Source organism: Pseudochaenichthys georgianus, unplaced genomic scaffold (assembly GCF_902827115.2).
Source record: "Pseudochaenichthys georgianus unplaced genomic scaffold, fPseGeo1.2 scaffold_1401_arrow_ctg1, whole genome shotgun sequence".
Taxonomy (NCBI): Eukaryota; Metazoa; Chordata; class Actinopteri; order Perciformes; family Channichthyidae; genus Pseudochaenichthys; species Pseudochaenichthys georgianus.
In genome coordinates this window covers 1-19,398 of record NW_027262266.1, presented here as the reverse complement: position 1 = coordinate 19,398, position 19,398 = coordinate 1, and the positions used below count along the sequence as shown (strand labels likewise).

At 48.5% G+C, this 19,398-nt stretch overlaps 1 protein-coding gene across 1 annotated transcript; it reads left to right on the top strand.

Annotated features, from left to right (window-relative positions):
* Positions 1-12,076: 12,076 nt before the first annotated feature.
* Positions 12,077-17,873, top strand: LOC117441016 (disabled homolog 2-interacting protein-like; the record flags this gene model as incomplete). The annotated part of the gene is made up of 4 exons (XM_034077211.2): positions 12,077-12,358; positions 15,820-15,964; positions 16,451-16,623; positions 17,602-17,873. Coding segments are annotated over exons 2-4 (583 nt in total), but the record flags the coding sequence as incomplete, so codon positions are not given.
* Between the last annotated feature and the right edge of the window lie 1,525 nt (positions 17,874-19,398).

Sequence of the window (19,398 nt, the reverse complement as noted above, 5' to 3'; positions counted from 1 at the left end):
CAGCCTCACCTGTCTCACTGCTCTACCTGTGCAGGTAAACATCAGGTGAGATATTTAGCTCTTCAACTGTCTGTTAACCCCCAGATTACCCAGAGTGCACTGCTCCCGTTCCACTCTTATCTATGCAAACATCAAAGTGATTAATCATTGAGGTTAGCTTCAGGCTAACAGCGCTAACAGTCTCGGAGACGTTAAAATGTCACTGTCACTTTAAACCTAGCTGCCATGGTAACCACGCTCCCCTCCCAGTGGACGGTTGTTTTGATCATGTGACTGTATGCCTTTTGTTCCATTAAGCTGACCAATCAGCTGCCAGCTCTGAATAAAACAAAAAAAAGTTTTACCAGTGACTTCCTGTTTGTGTGTGAGTTTGTGGGTTAGGGAATTGCCAGCGGGGGGGGAGGGAATGCTCCGGTGTTGGGACAACATTAACGTGGGATCACTCGGTCGTTGTACTCGTCTCACTGGAATATTAACGGTCAGATTGAAAACAACATCGACCCCATTTCTCCGGTCAATGACGGGAGACTTTTGAAAGTGACAAAACACAGTTTCACACATTTAAACAATTACCCAGGATTCAGGCACCTTCCCTGGCTTGTAAAACGCGGTGATGCGCCCTGGAGGTATCAGACTATTTAAAACATGTATACCCAGGATTCAGGCACCTTCCCTGGCTTGTAAAACGCGGTGATGCGCCCTGGAGGTATCAGACTATTTAAAACATGTATACCCAGGATTCAGGCACCTTCCCTGGCTTGTAAAACGCGGTGATGCGCCCTGGAGGTATCAGACTATTTAAAACATGTATACCCAGGATTCAGGCACCTTCCCTGGCTTGTAAAACGCGGTGATGCGCCCTGGAGGTATCAGACTATTTAAAACATGTATACCCAGGATTCAGGCACCTTCCCTGGCTTGTAAAACGCGGTGATGCGCCCTGGAGGTATCAGACTATTTAAAACATGTATACCCAGGATTCAGGCACCTTCCCTGGCTTGTAAAACGCGGTGATGCGCCCTGGAGGTATCAGACTATTTAAAACATGTATACCCAGGATTCAGGCACCTTCCCTGGCTTGTAAAACGCGGTGATGCGCCCTGGAGGTATCAGACTATTTAAAACATGTATACCCAGGATTCAGGCACCTTCCCTGGCTTGTAAAACGCGGTGATGCGCCCTGGAGGTATCAGACTATTTAAAACATGTATACCCAGGATTCAGGCACCTTCCCTGGCTTGTAAAACGCGGTGATGCGCCCTGGAGGTATCAGACTATTTAAAACATGTATACCCAGGATTCAATCACTTTGCCTGGCTTGTAGGTGCTGTGAAGCAGCCTGTTCTCTGGGTGCAAGAGCCATGCGCTGCAAGGAGATCTCTGGGTGTGCTCTGTGGCTCTCAGAGCCCGCTTCTCTCTGGCTGCTCTCTCCCTGTATTCACAGCACTTTTCCCAGCTTTCAAACACTTATTGCTGGGTATGAAAGCCTTGTGCATCACCCTGGAGCTCTGCCCAGGTGCCTGTGAGTGTGAGACCCTGCTAACAGCAGTGCACCTGCTGCCAGCATTACAAACATATTAATCAGGAGTTTTAACACTTTTTTCAATGAAAATGATTTGTATTCACTATCATGGGGCTATATAAATCAAATTCCGGGTAATTAGGGGCACAATTGTACCTTTTACTATTTAAATGTATTTGTATTCTATATTTTTGGGCTATTAAAGTGACATTTCTGGGTGACTTTGTTTATGGAGCTTAGGCTGCTTAGCCCACAATTTCCGGAGGTTCCAGGCCGAATTTGGGAGCTCATAGGCGGCCTGCCATGCGCCCCCACCCGTGGAAAGCCGAAAAAAGTAAAGAAAACTTTCAATTATATCTTAAAATAATCAAAAATGAAGTTTAAAAAAATTCTCGTGCCAACGGGGGAGGGGCTCAAAAAAGCGCAAGTCTTCGGCGCTTCGGGCGGAAGCCCCGGACACTTTCCCACTCCCCCGTTTCACTTTACAACGGAGAGGGGAATCAAGACCTCCCTTCAATTTAGACTTTTTCTGACTCTGGAGGAATGTAAGGGGAGTTGTCAGGGGACTCTACCCACCTTAACAGACACTATTTTGGGATACAATTTCTCCATTTTCACCCTTTTCTATGGTTCTTCCAAAAGTTAACTTAGACTTTTTCTGACTCTGGAGGAATGTAAGGCAAATGTCAGCCTTATGAACGGAGGTACCGTGGGACTTGCCCTTCACATGTACGGGAGTCCGCTCAATGGAAATGCGATGTCAAGTTCCGATGTCAAGTTCCTGTCAGCGGCTAGACATATGTTACCAGTGTTTACCAGTGTTGCCAGGGGCATGATAACATCCTCCACTGGAGGTTGGGTGTTGCTGCTGTGAATAAGGCCGACTATGGGTGCCGATGGGCGGACGGTAAAGCACCGCAAAGTAGACCCCCTTTAAGTGTAGCCAGGGGCACGAGAAACATCCTCCATGGAGAGTGGGTGCTGCTGCTGTGAAGAAGGCCGACTATGGGTGCCGATGGGCGGACGGTAAAGCACCGCAAAGTAGACCCCCTTTAAGTGTAGCCAGGGGCACGAGCAAAATCCTCCATGGAGGTTGGGTGTTGCTGCTGTGAATAAGGCCGACTATGGGTGCCGATGGGCGGACGGTAAAGCACCGCAAAGTAGACCCCCTTTAAGTGTAGCCAGGGTCACCCTGCATGCGTCGTCAAATGTGATTGAAATGGACAGATTCCTGTACATTTCAATCACTTTTAATGGGAGTCGTCAGTATATGGAGCTTAACCCATAATTCCCGGACGTTTCAGGCCGAATTTGGAAGCTCATATGCGGCCTGCCATGCGCCTCCACCCGTGGAAAGCAAAAAAAAGTAAAGAAAACGGTCAATTATATGTTAAAATAATCAAAAATGAAGTTTTTGAAAATTCTCGAAAAACGGCTAAGTGCCAACGGGGGAGGGGGTCAAGTCTTCGGCGCTTCGGACGAAGCCCCGGAGACTTTTGCACTCCCCCGTTGCAATTTACAACGGAGAGGGGAAACGAGAGCTCCCCTCCTCCGTCCAAAAAATTCATTCATCTTTTCCAAGCTACCATCTGCACGAAATCGGAAACCCGGTTTTTGAGAGCACTTAGAAAAAAACGAGCTATTTTCACATGATGGGGAAATCATGGAGGAATGTATCCGCCTCATGAGCACTTTGGATCGGATGAAATTGTTGCCTGGAGGACCCCCAATCATGGTTCTCACAAAACTTTAAGTTTTCAAACTGGTGTCTGGAGGAATGCAAGGGGAGTTGTCAGGGGACTCTACCTGCCTCAAGAGGCACTATTTTGGGATACATTTTATCCATTTTCACCCCTTTTTATGGTTCTTCCAAAAAGTTAACTTTTTTGGAACACTATTTTCGGATACAATTTATCCATTTTCACCCTTTTCTCTGGTTCTTCCAAAAGTTGACTTAAACTTTTTCCCACCCTGGAGAAAGGTATGGGGAGTTGTCAGGGGACTCTACCTGCCTTTTGGAACACTATTTTCGGATACAATTTATCCATTTTCACCCTTTTCTCTGGTTCTTCCAAAAGTTGACTTGTACTTTTTCCCACCCTGGAGAAAGGTATGGGGAGTTGTCAGGGGACTCTACCCGCCTTATGGAACACTATTTTGGGGTACTTTTTTCCCATTTCACCCCTTTTTTCTGGTTCTCTGGTTGTGGCGGCCTCGCCCTGGCCGTCCACCCTCTGGGTACCTGACTCCCCTGCCTCCTCCGGGGGGCAGTTGAGAAGGGTTCAATGCCTCCCCGGAGGATACTGTTATCCCGGCAACCCGCCAGCAGATGAAAAGACCCACCCCTCCGCCTCTCCACCTCTTCTGAGGGACGAGGGAACCGCGCGGGGGTCTGCTGGAGGCTACTGCCGGGTGCTCCGTCCTGCGCCTCACCGGTACCCTGACTCCAGCGCGGTGTGGCGGCCTCGCCCTGGCCGTCCACCGTGCGCCCTCTGGGTCGTACCCGAAACTGTCGGGTATCCTTTGGGAGAATCAGACTCTGGAGGAACGTGAGGGGAGATTACAGGGATCTCTGCCCGCCTAACGAGTGCCTAAATGGGACACCGCACCATGATGCAAATGAAAACAAACACAGATTTGAAAATAAGCTGAGTGCGTCTTTCGTGAGTCTTTTCACGCTTCCTTCTTTTTTACCCACGATTCTGGTGACATTTCCCGGTACCGAAATGCTCAAGAATACAGGTCGGATGGCGGTCCGTTGTCCGATCTGCAATAGCTCCTACCGTGCCCTGAGCAAGCACCTACAGAGGAACCATGGTGTGCGTAACTTGGATGAAAGAAAAATTCTGCTGTTGTTGGCCAACGGACGGACCAACATTAGGCTCCATCCCTGTACCATTCTGGGATGCGAGTACCGCGGCACAAGGCTGGATCGCCACTTGGCCAGAGACCATGTTGAGCTGGCCCGGGAGGAACTACATGTGGTTCAAAATCAAATGAAAATGACAGTGGCCAAGAAGGAGCTTTATGAACTCCGAATGACAAACCCCACAATAGAAATGATTACCGCTTGGGCTGTTGACACGGTGGCAGACGACGATATACTGTCACAACCTCCACCCTTGTCCCCGGTGAATGAATGTGACAACCCGGACTGCAAAGAATGGAGGCTGGAGGCTAACGCAGTGAGGGCTCAGCGGGACATATATGCTGCTGAGGTGAAATCCCTGCGCTGCAAGTTGCAGCAGAGGATAAAGCACAAGCGACAGAGGATGGATCAGCGGGCCGGGGACATGCCCGCGTTCGATGGGGAGGAACGAGAGCGGGTCATTCTGAAGAAACGACCCCGACCAGAGTCGACACCAACGAGGCTGTCCAAGTCGAAAGGTCCCTCCTGCAGCAAGTCTCCCATTCCTGCCTGCAGCACGTCTCCCATTCCCGCCTGCAGCACGTCTCCCATTCCCGCCTGCAGCACGTCTCCCATTCCCGCCTGCAGCACGTCTCCCATTCCCGCCTGCAGCACGTCTCCCATTCCTGCCTGCAGCACGTCTCCCATTCCTGCCTGCAGCACGTCTCCCATTCCCGCCTGCAGCAAGTCCCCCACTGGCTCTCACACCCATTCACCCAGCTCCTCAGAGCCTGCATCCATCCATACCGAGGCCTCGTCAACCTCCCCTCCCATACATTCCCCCTGGTTCCGGGGCAGGGGCCGGGGAAATATAATGCGGGACATAACATTCCCACGGATCATGGGTAAGTGTTTTGGCTATGTGACACATGCAGTTTCTGTAACACATCATGTGTTGTCATTAAAGTACTGTTTATATTTCACAGAGGAGTATCTGCAAGGATACCGGGAGCATTATGCAGGTATCGACCCACCAGTGAGGCTCCAGGAAAACACAGTCTCCAAACTAAGCAGAGTGAAGTCGTTCCTCAGTTTCATGGCACACGGTTTCAATCGCCTGTCTGACTGGCTCTTTTTGAGGGATCTCAAGAGGATACGCGGGTGGTCCCGGAGCCTGATGAAGTCAAGCCTTCAGGTCACGACCTCCGACTTCTACATCAAGAATATATCACACTTTCTCAAGTACATGGCCGACACACCGTGCAAGGGGAGCAGGCTCAGCCAAACCGACATGATTTTAATCAAACGGGAAGTAGTTGCCATCCTGAAGTCCCTGAAGAGAAAAGTACTTATCCACCAGATGCAAGTGAAGCGTGACAAGATGGAAGGTCTGCCGAGCCACAACGACCTAATGACATGCTTGACTTCGACCACCACTCGCATCCCTCAGCTCCTGGATGTGATGGCCAGCAATCCGACTACCGCGACCCGGACACTGCTCTATGGGTATATGACTCTTCATTGGAGCTGCATTTATGGCCACCGTCCGGGGGTCTACTCCAACATGACCAACGCCGAGGTCCGAAAGGCGGATACAACTGGCACTGCCTTCGGCTACCTGGTTCATGTGAGTGCTATTAATCAATGTATTTATTCTGGCAGTTATATGCATGATTGACATTGTATTGACACTCTCTAACTCTGTCATAACAGGTAAGTAACCACAAGACGGCCAACGCGTTCGGGGAGGCGCAGCTGTACCTCACCGTAGAAGAATTTGGATGGATGAAGAGGTGGCTGGAAATTAAGGGTACGCTGACCTGCACCCAGAGCCGTTACTTTCTGTACACAGAGGGGAAGAACCCGTTCAGGAAGCTTGCCTACTCCCTGAGGTTGGCATGGGCTGATGTGGGGCTCCGCAGTCCCATTAACTTCACCGACCTCCGCACAGTCCACGCCGATAATGCGAAGAGGTTTCAAGACAAAGGCAACCGCCAAAGAGTGAGTGATTTCATGTGTCACAACACTGCAACTGCGGACAAATTTTACGCGAATAATCCTTCTTTGAAGGAGGCTGCGGACATTCGGTTGCTCTTCACACAGTCACTGCAAGCAGCGGCGGCGGCATCGACAGCAGCAGCGGGAAATGAAGACACTTTTGCGGGTATTGACATCGACAGTGACAACTCTGGAGAGGAGCACAGCCCGGCTCCCTACCAAGACTCCCTACCAAGACATGTCCCGAAGAGGGACCAGTCACTGGCCGAACACAACCCCTCAGACATGGGTGAAGAGAGGGTGCCATACTCTGCCCCAACTTCACCCACTGTTGCCAGTGATCAACTTGTAAATATGCAGTGTGTTGTTGTAATCAGTCCCCTTGTAAATACGTTATATCCTGTTTGAATTTATTTATTACTGTCAATATTACTGTAAATAAAGTTTGTTAAAATTACTAAGTGTTCTGTTTTTAATCCCACTATGGGTTTTCTTCCTTTAAGATCCCCAGGGGCACGATATTCTGGTTCTGGTGGTAGCATGTAGGTGTTTAGTCCGAGTGAGGAGTGCTCAAGTGTGGGATGATTTGTAAGGTAGAAGAGGGTAAAAAAAGTTAAAGTGTGAACCTCCAGCAGGGCAGGTGGTGCTGTGAAGAAGGCCGACTATGGGTGCCGATGGGCGGACGGCAAAGCACCGCAAAGTAGACCCCCTTTAAGTGTAGCCAGGGGCACGAGCAAAATCCTCCATGGAGGTTGGGTGCTGCTGCTGTGAGGAAGGCCGACTATGGGTGCTGATGGGCGGACGGTAAAGCACCGCAAAGTAGACCCCCTTTAAGTGTAGCCAGGGGCACGAGATTCTTGAGGGTGTGATCATCTTGGTTTAGTCCGTGGGGGAGTGCTTAAGTTCGGGGGCCCGGGGACCCAAGGTGCTCGAGGTTCTGGAGGTACATGGGAGGGATCCTGGAGCTCCTTAGTCCGTGTTTTGGGGGTCTTGGAGCGGCCACAGAGAGGTGCTTTTCCCCGGGGTATGTCATGGAAGTCTGAAATAACCTGTTTGCTCATGTCAGGGAGAGATGCTGGGGCTGCTGCGTCCGTGTTTTGGGGGTCTTGGAGCGGCCCCGAAGAGGTGGCTTTGTCGGTGTACGTAATGTAAGTGTGAACTAGCCTGTTTTCTCAAGGCAGGGAGGGATCCTGGAGCTCCTTAGTCCGTGTTTTGGGGGTCTTGGAGCGGCCACAGAGAGGTGCTTTTCCCCGGGGTATGTCATGGAAGTTTGAAATAACCTGTTTGCTCATGTCAGGGAGAGATGCTGGGGCTGCTGCGTCCTTGTTTTGGGGGTCTTGGAGCGGCCCCGAAGAGGTGGCTTTGTCGGTGTACCTAATGGGTAAGAAAGCCAGTCTACACAGGTCGTGAAATGTGATTGAAATGGACAGATTCCTGTACATTTCAATCACTTTGAATGGGAGTCGTGAGGTGTGGATGAAATGGCCATATCTTCCTTAAATTCACATCAAACTCACCCAGCTTTCACACACTAATTCATGGGTAACAGAGCCATGTGCACCATGCATTTAAAGTAATGTTAGCCAGCTTTCAGACACTAATTCGTGGGGAATAAAGTCACCCTGGTCGGGTCGGGAAATGTGATTGAAATGTACAGAGTGCTGTACATTTCAATCACTTTGAATGGGAGTCGTGAGGTGTGGATGAAATGGCCATATCTTCCTTAAATTCACATCAAACTCACCCAGCTTTCACACACTATTTCATGGGTAACAGAGCCATGTGCACCATGCATTTAAAGTAATGTTAGCCAGCTTTCAGACACTAATTCGTGGGTAATAAAGGCCTGTACATCTCCCTGTTTGAAAGGGCCATATCTCCCTTAAATTCACAGCAAATTTACCCATCTTTCACACACTATTTCATGGGTAATAAAGCCATGTGCACACTGTATTTAAAGGGCTGCAGGAACACTTTACCCGCCTTTTAAACACCTTTTCCTGGGTAAACAATCCATGTATTTCCGCCTGCTTTCCATCAGCACCCGCCAGTCATTTCAAACGGTTTCAAATCGTTTTTTCACTTTTAAAAACAGCTTTCTGCCCTGTAAATGATTTCTAATCATTATTACCGTCATGGAGGAGCTGCAGGGACACTTTACCCGCCTTTTAAACACCTTTTCCTGGGTAAACAATCCATTTATTTCCGCCTGCTTTCCATCAGCACCCGCCAGTCATTTCAAACGGTTTCAAATCGTTTTTTCACTTTTAAAAAGAGCTTTCTGCCCTGGCAATTATATCTAATCATTATTACCGTCATGGAGGAGCTGCAGGAACACTTTACCCGCCTTCTAAACACTTATTCCTGGCTAAAACAATCAATGTATTTCCGCCAGGGTCACAGCCTGCTGCTGCTGCTGCTGCTCTCCCTCCCTAAATTCACATCAAAGTCACCCAGCTTTCACACACTATTTCATGGGTAATAAAGCCATGTGCACACTGTATTTAAAGTAATGTTAGCCAGCTTTCAGACACTAATTCCTGGGGAAGAAAGTCACCCTGGACGGGTCATCAAATGTGATTGAAATGGACAGATTCCTGTACATTTCAATCACTTTTAATGGGAGTCGGTGTGGATGGCCTGTTGAATCCGATTTTGAGCACTCTTTTCCCCGCATAAACTAGTTTAAATCACCGTTAAACACTTATTCTGTTGATGTCTATATAACCGACTTCCCGCTATGCATTAAGTCGGTTATATGGACCCTGTACACTAGGCATACCGCGGCCGGTAGTAAATGTCCAACCATTGTACCCTCTGGTCCCTAGGGTATGGTAGGGGATGAGGAGGTCAGTGAGGTAGGGGGGGCCAGATGGTGGAGGGCTTTATAGGTAAGGACCAGGAGTTTGTAGTTGATGTGGTGTGAACGGGGAGCCAGTGTAGTTCTTTGAGGACCGGGGTGATATGGTGCCATGATTTAGTGTGGGTGAGGAGTCTGGCGGCTGCGTTCTGAACACGCTGGAGTCTACTGAGGGAGGTGGAGCTGATGCCGTGGAGGAGGAGGTGGAGCTGATGCCGTGGAGGAGGAGGTGGAGCTGATGCCGTGGAGGAGGAGGTGGAGCTGATGCCGTGGAGGAGGAGGTGGAGCTGATGCCGTAGAGGAGGAGGTGGAGCTGATGCCGTGGAGGAGGAGGTGGAGCTGATGCCGTGGAGGAGGAGGTGGAGCTGATGCCGTGGAGGAGGAGGTGGAGCTGATGCCGTGGAGGAGGAGGTGGAGCTGATGCCGTGGAGGAGGAGGTGGAGCTGATGCCGTGGAGGAGGAGGTGGAGCTGATGCCGTGGAGGAGGGAGTTACAGTAGTCGAGGCGGGAGGAGATGAAGGCGTGAATGAGTCGCTCAGCTGCGGGGCGGGTGAGAGAGGGACGGATTTTGGCAATGTTGCGGAGATGGAAAAATGAGATTTTGACAACTTGGCGGATGTGGGAGTCGAGGGAGAGGGTGGGGTCGAATAGACCCCGAGGTTGCGTGCCTGGGTGGAGGGGGAAACAGGGGTGCCATCGATGGTCAGTGTGAGGTTGGGGGTTTTGCTGAGGGTGGATTTGGAGCCGATGAGGAGGAGTTCAGTTTTATTGCTGTTGAGTTTAAGAACGTTTTTTTGCATCCAGGATTTCAGGTCAGTCAGGCAGGATTCAATGTGGGTGATGGGGGGGGGGGGGGGTTATGGAGGGATTTGGTGCTGAGGTAGATTTGAGTGTCATCGGCGTAGCAGTGGAAGTCCAGGTTGTAGTGGCGGAGAATCTGACCAAGGGGGAGGATGTAGATGATGAAGAGGAGGGGGCCGAGTACTGAGCCTTGGGGAACACCTTGGGTGACTGTAGCGGTGGCAGAGGAGTGATTATTGAGGGAGATGAAGTGGGATCTGTCGGAGAGGTAGGACTGGAGCCACCTGAGCGCAGTACCTTCGATACCGATGTCTTGGAGTCGGGTGAGCAGGATGTTGTGGCTCACGGTATCGAAGGCTGCACTTAGGTCGAGGAGGATGAGGATGTTGAGGGAACCGGTGTCAGCAGAGGTGAGGAGGTCATTGAGGACCCTGACGAGTGCCGTTTCTGTGCTGTGATGGGGACGAAACCAGACTGAAGGGGTTCGAAGAGGTGATTTGATTGAAGATGGCGGTGAAGTTGTTTGGAGATGATGCGTTCTATTGTTTTGGAGAGAAAGGGGAGGTTGGAGATGGGGCGGTAGTTACTGAGGGATGAGGGATCCAGACCGGGTTTTTTGAGGATGGGAGTGACAGCAGCAGTTTTAAAGGCAGAGGGAACGGTTCCTTGGGACAGGGAGGAGTTGAAGAGGTTGACAAGGTAGGGGCAGAGGACGGGGAGGCAGGACTTCAGTAGAGGGGTGGGAAGAGGGTCAAGGGAGCAGGTAGTGGGTTTGGAGGAGCTGATCAGATTGAGAATTTCAGAGGGGGAGACCAGAGTGAACTGGGAGAGGCGGCCGTGGGGAGGGGGAGTCGGGAGAAGGAGGGAGAGATTGGAGAAGCAGATAGGGAGTGATTAATGGCAGTGATTTTGTCCGAGAAAAACTGGAGGTGGGGCTTGTTGATAGGAGGTGGGGCTTGTTGATAGGAGGTGGGGCTTGTTGATAGGAGGTGGGGCTTGTTGATAGGAGGTGGGGCGTGTTGATAGGAGGCGGGCGTGTTGATAGGAGGTGGGGCGTGTTGATAGGAGGCGGGGCGTGTTGATAGGAGGCTGGGCTTGTTGATAGGAGGCTGGGCGTGTTGATAGGAGGCTGGGCTTGTTGATAGGAGGCTGGGCTTGTTAATAGGAGGCGGGGCTTGTTGATAGGAGGCTGGGCTTGTTGATAGGAGGTGGGGCTTGTTGATAGGAGGCTGGGCTTGTTAATAGGAGGCTGGGCTTTAATAGGAGGTGGGGCTTGTTGATAGGAGGCTGGGCTTGTTAATAGGAGGCGGGGCTTGTTGATAGGAGGCTGGGCTTGTTAATAGGAGGCTGGGCTTGTTGATAGGAGGTGGGGCTTGTTGATAGGAGGCTGGGCTTGTTAATAGGAGGCTGGGCTTGTTGATAGGAGGTGGGGCTTGTTGATAGGAGGCTGGGCTTGTTAATAGGAGGCGGGGCTTGTTGATAGGAGGCTGGGCTTGTTAATAGGAGGCGGGGCTTGTTGATAGGAGGCTGGGCTTGTTAATAGGAGGCGGGGCTTGTTGATAGGAGGCTGGGCTTGTTAATAGGAGGCTGGGCTTGTTGATAGGAGGCGGGACTTGTTGATAGGAGGTGGGGCTTGTTAATAGGAGGCTGGGCTTGTTGATAGGAGGCTGGGCTTGTTGATAGGAGGCGGGGCTTGTTGATAGGAGGTGGGGCTGGATGATAGGAGGCTGGGCTTGTTGATAGGAGGCGGGACTTGTTTATAGGAGGCGGGACTTGATGATGATCCAGTCCGGCCTCCAATGCTGGATCCAGGTCTCTTTAAACCTCCAAGGGTAAAACACCTGACTTTACAGCAGAAGTAAACATGTTTACACTAAGCTGCTGGTCTCTGAAGACGCCCGCTCCCCCCCGGGGTTTAATTACAGAGACTGAAAGTACTCATCAGGGGTTTAGCTCTATACCATGGAGGGGAGGAGGAGGAGAGGAGGAGGGGAGATGTGATGAGGAGACAGGAAGTAGGGCAGCCTCACTGCAGGGGAGGGGCCACTGCTGACAGAGAGCTGCAGCCGAGTAGCATCGTTAGCATCAAGCTAACAGACAAACAGGCAGACAGACTGATAGACAGGCGGGAGGAGAGACAGAAAGAGAGAGAGAGACCGAGAGACAGGCGGAGAGAGAGAGAGAGAGAGACCGAGAGACAGGCGGAGAGAGAGAGAGAGAGACAGGTATTTAGTGTGTCCACGCTCAGCATCAGCATCCATCTTTCCTCCTCTCTCCTCCTGCTGAAGGAGGACATGGATCCCTAACCCCCCCCCCCCCAGGATGCTCTGTGAGTCTTTAAACAGCCTTTGTCCTCTGTGTGTGTGTGTGTGTGTGTGTGTGTGTGTGTGTGTGTGTGTGTGTGTGTGTGTGTGTATGTGTGTGTCTGCAGAGGGGGTTGGCGTCGTCCACCTGATTTGCATGACATGCAGCGTTTCTCTCTGTCTGTGTGTGTGTGTGTGTGTGTGTGTGTGTGTGTGTGTGTGTTTTAGCTTCAGTCTGCACACAGCTAGCCTGGTATGTTAGCATGTGGCTGGGCTAGACACACACACACACACACACACACACATCCCTGTAGAATTAGTCTGTGAGCTGCTAACACTGCGCTGCTCGTTATAATAATCTGGATCAGATCCTCACACCGACAGCACAGGGCTGAGATCAGTTTGATCCCAACACACTGGATGACCCTGATCCCACCAGAGGGCGGGTCTCCAGTGGATTCCAGAGCAACATGGACTGCACCATTTATTTAAAACATGTTTCAATTTAAATTAGATGGCAACATCTGTTAACTGAAATAATGCACCATGTTTAGCCTTCATGGGAAATACATTTTATTTTCATTTTCTGCTCACGTTTGTGGCCTGTTTAGTTTCAACCAAATGTTGATGACATAAAGTGTATGCTCTTGAAAGTATCAGAACAAAGATCGTCAATCACAAATGTAATTTAGATTAAAGAAAAAATATCTTCAACAAACAAAAGTCCATCATCTGTCCTCGCCTTTCAGAAGCAAGTGCGGACAGTAGAAGTCTCTGCAGCGTGGGCTCTTGTCTTCCTTGCAGTATTCTGCATGTCCACTAGATGGCGCTCGGTAGGATTAAAGCTCTATATTCAGGATCTAGCCATCTTGAAAAGCCGTAATCTGGATCAGGCTGATCCTGGACTGCTTTGAACTCCAGGGACAACATGTGGCTGACTGTCTGATCCTGGATCTGATTGGGATTAGAAGTGTTGAACTCCTGGGCCCTGGGATCAGAACCTTTTTTCCCAAGAGCCCCCCCAATTGACTCCTGTTGGAAGTCCCCCACCCACCCGCACGCACACACACACACACACACACACACACACACACACACACACACACACACACACACACACACACACACACACACACACACACACACACACACACACACACACACACACACACACACACACACACACACACACACACACACACACACACACACACACACACACACACACACACACACACACACACACGGGGGGGGGGGGGGGGGGTGCGCAACAGCGGTAATTAAAGTTTCAAAGTCTCAAAATGCTGCTACGGTCACAAACTGGATGAATGTGAAGTGTGTTGTTGAAGGAGATGAAAGCGTAATCAAGGAGCTGTGGAGAGACTTTGATGGTTGTTGGACTCAGGGTTCATTCATTTGATTGCCGCTGAATGAAGAAACTAAAGGCGGAAGTGGAAACAATTCACAAAGGGAACTGTTTAAAACACGTGCTCAAAGTGAGCCGGATTTTGCCGATGTGTTTATGAGGATTCAAAAGTCGTGAATAATCTACAAAATGGAGGAGACCGATCTGATCGGAGCAACTGACGAATAATCCAACTGAAGCCGGCGTGGACAACGACTGTTTTAAAATGCGCTGATCCAGAAAAGCCGGTTTGGACGCTTTACGGCAGAAGAAACATTTCTATAGAAAGAATTATACATTTCTACTAACTTGAATTTTTATCAAAATATATAATATATATATATAATATATTTTGTTGTAATGTAGAGACAAGGCTTTTAGCGACAATCATGTATTGCGTCACAATTATATGTAAAAAAAAAAAAAAGTGTAAATATGATATTTGGCCTCAAATCATCTGAGGCCTGGCGCCGGGGGGGGGCGCACCCCAGGCCGGGAACCACTGAAGTAGACGACACACACCGTTCAGGGTTAAAGAGGCTGCTGTTGTAATGCTCTCCAGTACTCTGGCGTTCCTCAGGGAGGCGTCGCAGGGCCTCTCTCTTTCTGTAAGCAGTCTCTTAACCAGCGATGTTTCAGGTCACTGTTCATCGGGTCAGGACCTAAAGGGCCAAAGCGTTTCATAGACTATACTCAGGTATATGATCCTGAAGAAGAACATACGAGCTAACCGTGTTGGTGTCTCTCACGGTTGGTGGTGTCCCAGACGGTTGTTGTTGTTGTCTCTGATGGTTTGTTGTTGTTGTCTCTGGTGGTTGTTGTCTCAGATGGTTGTTGATGTTGTTGTTGTCTCTGGTGGTTGTTTATGTTGTTGTCTCTAGCGGTTGTTGTCTCTGATGGTTGTTGTTGTCTCAGATGGTTGTTGATGTTGTTGTCTCTGGTGGTTGTTTATGTTGTTGTCTCTAGAGGTTGTTGTCTCTGATGGTTGTTGTTGTCTCTGATAGTTGTTGATGTTGTTGTCTCTGATGGTTGTTGCTGTTGTTGTCTCTGGTGGTTGTTGATGTTGTCTCTGGTGGTTGTTGTCTCTGATGGTTGTTGATGTTGTTGTCTCTGGTGGTTGTTGATGTTGTTGTCTCTGGTGGTTGTTGTCTCTGATGGTTGTTGATGTCTCTGGTGGTTGTTGTCTCTGATGGTTGTTGATGTTGTTGTCTCTGATGGTTGTTGATGTTGTTGTCTCTGGTGGTGGTTGTTGATGTTGTTGTCTCTGGTGGTTGTTGTTGATGTTGTTGTCTCTGATGGTTGTTGATGTTGTTGTCTCTGATAGTTGTTGTTGTCTCTGATGGTTGTTGATGTTGTTGTCTCTGGTGGTTGTTGTCTCTGATGGTTGTTGATGTTGTTGTCTCTGGTGGTTGTTGATGTTGTTGTCTCTGGTGGTTGTTGTCTCTAATGGTTGTTGATGTTGTTGTCTCTGGTGGTGGTTGTTGATGTTGTTGTCTCTGATGGTTGTTGGTGTTGTTGTCTCTGTTGGTTGTTGATGTTGTTGTCTCTAGCGGTTGTTGTCTCTGATGGTTGTTGTTGTCTCTGGTGGTTGTTGATGTTGTTGTCTCTGTTGGTTGTTGTTGTCTCTAGCGGTTGTTGTCTCTGATGGTTGTTGATGTTGTTGTCTCTGATGGTTGTTGATGTTATTGTCTCTAGCGGTTGTTGTCTCTGATGGTTGTTGTTGTCTCTGATAGTTGTTGTTGTCTCTGATGGTTGTTGGTGTTGTTGTCTCTGTTGGTTGTTGATGTTGTTGTCTCTAGCGGTTGTTGTCTCTGATGGTTGTTGTTGTCTCTGGTGGTTGTTGATGTTGTTGTCTCTGATAGTTGTTGTTGTCTCTGGTGGTTGTTGATGTTGTTGTCTCTAGCGGTTGTTGTCTCTGATGGTTGTTGTTGTCTCTGTTGGTTGTTGATGTTGTTGTCTCTGATAGTTGTTGTTGTCTCTGGTGGTTGTTGATGTTGTTGTCTCTGTTGGTTGTTGATGTTGTTGTCTCTAGCGGTTGTTGTCTCTGATGGTTGTTGTCTCTGATGGTTGTTGTGTTTACAGGTGTGTGATGCGGCGGCAGCGTTGCGGTAGCCAGGAGTCGTTGCTAAGCACTGGCTGTGTGTCGTCTCTGGAGCTCAGGATGGACCAATCAGTTATCATCAAACCAGTCCACTCCTCCCTGCTGGGACAGGACTACTGCTTTGAGGTAATACACACACACACACACACACACACACACACACACACACACACACACACACACACACACACACACACACACACACACACACACACACACACACACACACACACACACACACACACACACACACACACACACACACACACACGAGTACTGTTTCATAGAGAGCAGTGTAGTTTCCCGTAAGCCCGCCTCCTCTCTGTCACTCAGACGAATGGAGAGAGGAACTAACAGTGTATTTCATACGGCTATTAAAGAGTTCAAACTGGGGACTTTATTTAGTTTAAAATGACCCGCTGATTTACAGACGTCTCTTTCCCAATGCGGGTCAACGGGGAAAGGCTCGTTGGGCCCAGTGACGTCACAGACTAACAGGAAGTTGTAGTACCGCCGATTGGCCACAATGAATATTTGCCCAGCTTACTTCCTGGGGGCTTGACTTTGACCCCTTAACCTTCCATGGTGCTGACCTCTGACCCTGTCTCCCAGGTCACGACCTCCACAGGAACAAAGTGCTTCTCCTGCCGCTCGGCTGCAGAGCGAGACAAATGGATGGAGAACCTGCGCAGAGCCGTGCACCCGAACAAGGACAACAGCAGGAGGCTCGAGAACGTGCTGACGGTGTGGGTGATCGAGGCCAAAGACCTGCCCGCCAAGAAGAGGTGCTGTACACGTCTCTAACATGTGACTGTGCACGTCTATAACACGTGACTGTGCACGTCTCTAACACGCGACTGTGCACGTCTATAACATGTGACTGTGCACGTCTATAACATGTGACTGTGCACGTCTATAACACGCGACTGTGCACGTCTATAACACGTGACTGTGCACGTCTATAACATGTGACTGTGCACGTCTATAACACGTGACTGTGCACGTCTATAACACGTGACTGTGCACGTCTATAACACGCGACTGTGCACGTCTCTAACATGTGACTGTGCACGTCTCTAACATGCGACTGTGCACGTCTATAACATGCGACTGTGCACGTCTATAACACGCGACTGTGCACGTCTCTAACATGTGACTGTGCACGTCTATAACACGTGACTGTGCACGTCTATAACACGCGACTGTGCACGTCTCTAACATGTGACTGTGCACGTCTCTAACATGCGACTGTGCACGTCTATAACATGCGACTGTGCACGTCTATAACACGCGACTGTGCACGTCTATAACACGCGACTGTGCACGTCTATAACATGTGACTGTGCACGTCTATAACATGTGACTGTGCACGTCTCTAACATGTGACTGTGCACGTCTATAACATGTGACTGTGCACGTCTCTAACATGTGACTGTGCACGTCTATACCATGTGACTGTGCACGTCTCTAACATGTGACTGTGCACGTCTATAACATGTGACTGTGCACGTCTATACCATGTGACTGTGCACGTCTATAACGTGTGACTGTGCACGTCTCTAACGTGTGACTGTGCACGTCTCTAACGTGTGACTGTGCACGTCTATACCATGTGACTGTGCACGTCTCTAACATGTGACTGTGCCCCTTACAACATGTATGTTATAACATGTGGAGATATAACAGTATAACAAGTGTAAACATATAGCAGTGTAATAGCAGTGTAATAACATCTATAGCATTGTTATAACCCCCGCCTGCAGGTACTTCTGCGAGCTGTGTCTGGACGACAGTCTGTACGCCCGGACGTCCTGTAAGCTGAAGACGGACACCATCTTCTGGGGCGAGCGCTTCGACTTCAGCAGCCTGCCCTCCGTCAGCGCCGTCACGCTACACCTGTACAAGGACACGGACCGCAAGAGGAAGAAGGACAAGAGCAGCTACGTGGGGCTGGTGAACATCCCCGTCGCCACGGTGACCGGCCGCCAGCTGGTGGAGAAGTGGTATTCAGTGAGCACGCCCAGCACCATCCGCGGTGGGTGGAGTAACATTTAATAATAATGTGCATTTCTTATCTACAAGGAGCCCAGTAATGATGGTCGGTCAGGCAAGCAATGAAGTGTTTTATATGTTAATGCAGCGACTACAGTCACTACTTTGACTTTAATATTACAACTGTTTACTTTGACGACTGACGTTAGCATCATTAGCAGCGAGGACATGTTTTAACATTACAACTCATTAGCATCGTTAGCATCGAAGAAACATTACAACTCATGTAGTGTTTCCCCCAGGCTGAGGGGGAACATTAGAGGCTGTTCAAAGAGCTGCTGATCGGGTAATATCATTCATGTAAATGATGATTGTATGGTGCAATTGTAGTTTATTAGGAGTTAATCGCAATTCAGCTTAAACAGATGAAATGTTCTGTGAAAAAAAAAAAAAAGTATCAATGTATTTTATGCGGATAAATTGTTATGCTATAATATATATATAATATATAGATGAACTCAGACGATTGCTAAAAAACTTCAGGTAGGATTTTCTGTGAAATGGCAAGAGGGGGGGACGGGGTGGCATGGGAAAGGGATTCCCTATATATATATATATATTTTTTTTTTCTTTCTTTTTCTTTTTGTTTTGTCTATATAGTTTGTATCTGTATAAATCCCTTTTGTGAGGGCAAAAAAAAAAAAAGAACAATAAAAAGGTGGTCACAAAAACAACAACATTACAACTCATTAGCATCATTAGCATCGTTAGCATCGAGGAAATGTTTTAACATTACAACTCATTAGCATCGTTAGCATCATTAGCATCATCAGCTGTGAGGAAATGTTTTAATATTACAACTCATTAGCATCATTAGCATCATTAACATCATTAGCATCGTTAGCATCGAGGAAATGTTTTAACATTACAACTCATTAGCATCATTAGCATCATTAACATCATTAGCATCATTAGCATCGTTAGCATCGAGGAAATGTTTTAACATTACAACTCATTAGCATCAATAGCATTGTTAGCATCATTAGCTGTGAGGAAATGTTTTAACATTACAACTCATTAGCATCATTAGCATCGTTAGCATAATTAGCATCATCAGCTGTGAGGAAAAGTTTTAACATTACAACTCATTAGCATCATTAGCATCGTTAGCATCGTTAGCATCGAGGAAAAGTTTTAACATTACAACTCATTAGCATCATTAGCATCGTTAGCATCGTTAGCATCGAGGAAATGTTTTAACATTACAACTCATTAGCATCATTAGCATCGTTAGCATCGTTAGCATCGAGGAAAAGTTTTAACATTACAACTCATTAGCATCATTAGCATCATTAGCATCGTTAGCATCATCAGCTGTGAGGAAAAGTTTTAACATTACAACTCATTAGCATCGTTAGCATCGTTAGCATCATTAGCATCATTAGCTGTGAGGAAAAGTTTTAACATTACAACTCATTAGCATCATTAGCATCGTTAGCATCATTAGCATCATTAGCATCGTTAGCATCATTAGCATCGTTAGCATCATCAGCTGTGAGGAAAAGTTT